General features: G+C 39.1%; 1 protein-coding gene across 1 annotated transcript; it reads left to right on the top strand.

The window, feature by feature from the left end:
* The first annotated feature begins 2,541 nt into the window (after nt 1-2,541).
* On the top strand, nt 2,542-2,712 carry LOC102856401 (40S ribosomal protein S29-like). The gene has a single exon (XM_006898197.1). It carries the CDS (start codon nt 2,542-2,544, stop codon nt 2,710-2,712), a length of 171 nt encoding a protein of 56 aa, XP_006898259.1.
* The last annotated feature ends 466 nt before the right edge of the window (nt 2,713-3,178 follow it).

Raw genomic sequence — 3,178 nt, forward strand, 5'->3', positions numbered from 1 at the left:
AAGATCCATCTAACATCAGCTACAATATCCCTAGTACCACGACCCGTTCTAAACCCAACCTAAGAATCTTTAGAGAAGCTTAATATCAGCAGTCAAACTCTGGCCAGATTATGACTGTGAAACAGACCATCACTCACTCACTCATATGTAAGTTCAAACTGAAGCTGATGAAAAAAAGTCCACCAATCCTGATGCCACACTTCTCCTCATAGAGCCCAGCCTCTCGGATAATCTGCTCTGCATAAAGGTTGAAAAGGTATGGAGATAGGACATATCCCTGGCGTACACCCTTCCCAATTTTGAACCATGCAGTGTTCCCTTGCTCTGTTCTGACGACTGCCTATTGGTCCAAGTACAGGTTTTGCATTAGCACGATGAAATGTTCTGGGATTCCCATTCTTCTCAGAGCCAGCCACAGTTTGTTATGATCCACACAGTCAAACACCTTTGCATAATCAATGAAACACAGATAGACATTCTTCTGGTATTCCTGCTTTCAGCTAAAATCCATCTAACATCAGCTACAGTATCCCTAGTACCATGAGACTACTGTTAAATATTAAAGTTATTTTATCCAAATGATGAGCTGTGTTTCTTATTCTTGGAATTGTGTTTTGAAAACTGTATATGTACAATCAGGATGATTAGAGATACACCCATGTACAAAATCTGATATAACTTCTTCCAGAAAAAGATATTAAAAATTTTCATCTGAGGAGACTTAGGACACTTTTATGCCTTAATAAAGTTCAAGCTGGATTTAAAAGAGTCTGTAGCCCCAGATGTTGTTGCTGTCAGATGGATCTTGGCTGAAATCAGAGAAAAGCAGAATGTCTATTTTTGTTTTATTGACCATGCAAAGACAGTTGACTGTGTTCATCAAAACAAATCATGGCCAACATTGGGAAGAATGGGAATTCCAGAATACTTAATTGTGTTCATACAAAATCTGTAACTAGACCAAGAGGCTGTTGTCCAAACAGAGCAAGAGAACACTTGTTTTAAAATCAAGAAAGATATGCATCAAAGTTTTCTACTCTCTCCACACCTATTCAATCTGTATGCAAAGAAAAGAATTTGAGAAGGTGGACTTTATGAAGATGAAGAAGAATATGGCATCAGGATTGGAGGACAAACACATCAATGTACATTACGCAGATAACTCAACCTTGTTTGCTGATAGTGAAGAGGACTTGAAACACTGCTGAAGAAGTTCAAAGGCTACACTCTCTAATATAATTACATCTCAACATGAAGAAGACAAAAATTCTCACCATTAGGCCAATAGGCGATGTCCTGGTAGATGAAGAAAAGATTAGCATTGTCAATTATTTCATCAGACTTGGATCAGCACCCTTGGTACAAGCAGTCAAGAAATCAAGACATTGAATTGGTAAAGTCTACTTTTTAAAGACCTCTTCAAAGTACTGAGAAGCAATGAGGTCAGTTTAAAGACTTAGGTGAGAGTGATTTAGGTTATGGTCTTTTCAATTACTTGCTTTGCATCTGAGAACTGGACAATGAATAAGGATGACAGAAGAATTGATGCCTTTGAACTGTGGTGATGAAGAACACTGAGTATCCCACTGATTGCCAAAAGAAATCTGTCTTGGAAAAAGCACAGAATGTTCTTGAAGGCCCAGATGGAGAAGCTTCATCTAGTGTACTTTGGGCATGTTGCTAGGAGAGGCTATTCATTGGAAAGGGACATCATACTTGGAAAGGTGGAGGGTCATTGAAAGAGAGGAAGATCTCAATGAAATTACACAATGACAATAGCAATGGGTTAGAATGGTTCAGAGATTATAAGAATGGCACAAGATAGGACATGATCCACATCATAGAGTTGCTATGAGTCATATTCTACTCCATCCCACCTAACAACAATCACAGTGAGATTGAATATATTTTCATATGTGTAATGATCATTTGGATATACTCCTTTGTGAAGAGACACTTTCAAGTATCTTACTCATGTTTCCATTGGGAAAAAAAAATGTTGTTTCCTTATTATTTTGAAGAATTTCTTTGTAATTTGTAATTTTTTAATGTAATTTGTTGTTGTGTTGTCAGGTGTCATTGAGTACAACTCATAGTGACCCTATGAACAAAACTGAATCCCATCTTATTCTGTACCTTCATCAGTATCTCTGACACACTGAAGCCCATTGTTGGAGTCACCAATTTCAGTCTATCTTGATGGAGGTCTTCTTTTCTTTCACTGACCCTCTATCCTTCCAAACATGGCTTCCAAGCATAATTCTTCCAAGAAGAATATCCAAAACATACCCAAAGTATAAGAAACAACACTTTGTTATCCACGCCTCCAAGGAGCATTCTGGCTGCAGTTTTTTCAAGGCATATCTGTTCATTCTTTGGGAAATCCACAAAGTACTGAGTACCCTTCTCCAACACCACATCTCAAAGTTGTCAATTCTTCTTCTGTCATTCTTACTCATCGTCCAGCTCTTAGATTAATAGAAAAGATGAATTGAAAAGACCATGGCCTTTTTTTTGCCTTCGTGCTTCCATCCAAGCAAGATGGGTCATCAGCAGCTCTACTGGAGTCACCCGCGAAAATTCGGCCAGGGCTCCCGCTCCTGCCGCGTGTGCTCAAACCGCCACGGACTGATCCGGAAATATGGACTGAATATGTGCCGCCAGTGTTTCCGGCAGTACGCCAAGGATATCGGCTTCATCAAGTTGGACTAAGTGATCTTTCTTGGATTGCCTACCCGAGACCTCTACATGGCAAGAAACAAGATCTCCAGTTTGTACATAAAATAAAATTTCAGTTACAATAATGTGAAAAAAAAAAAAAGAAAAGAAAAGACCATGGCCTGAATCAGGCACATCTTAGTCTTCAAACTGATACTAATATTCTTTAATGTTTTGGAAAGATCCTTGACAGCAGATTCATCCAGAGCAATTTGTCTCCTTAGCTCCTGACTACTAGTACCAAGGGTGTTGATCGTTGATCCAAGCAAGACTAACTCATTAACAGCTTCAAACCTATCTCCATCCACCATGGTGCTGCTCACTGGTCCGGTGGTAAGGATCTTTGTCTTCTTGATGTTAAGACACAACCCATATTGAAGGCTATAATCTTTGACCTTCTGTAGTGAGTACTTCAGGTCCCCTTTGCTTTCAGCAAGCAAGGTTGTGTCATCTGCATAGT

Source organism: Elephantulus edwardii, unplaced genomic scaffold, assembly GCF_000299155.1.
Source record: "Elephantulus edwardii isolate Elephantulus edwardi_28Jun2011 unplaced genomic scaffold, EleEdw1.0 scaffold00223, whole genome shotgun sequence".
Taxonomy (NCBI): domain Eukaryota; kingdom Metazoa; phylum Chordata; class Mammalia; order Macroscelidea; family Macroscelididae; genus Elephantulus; species Elephantulus edwardii.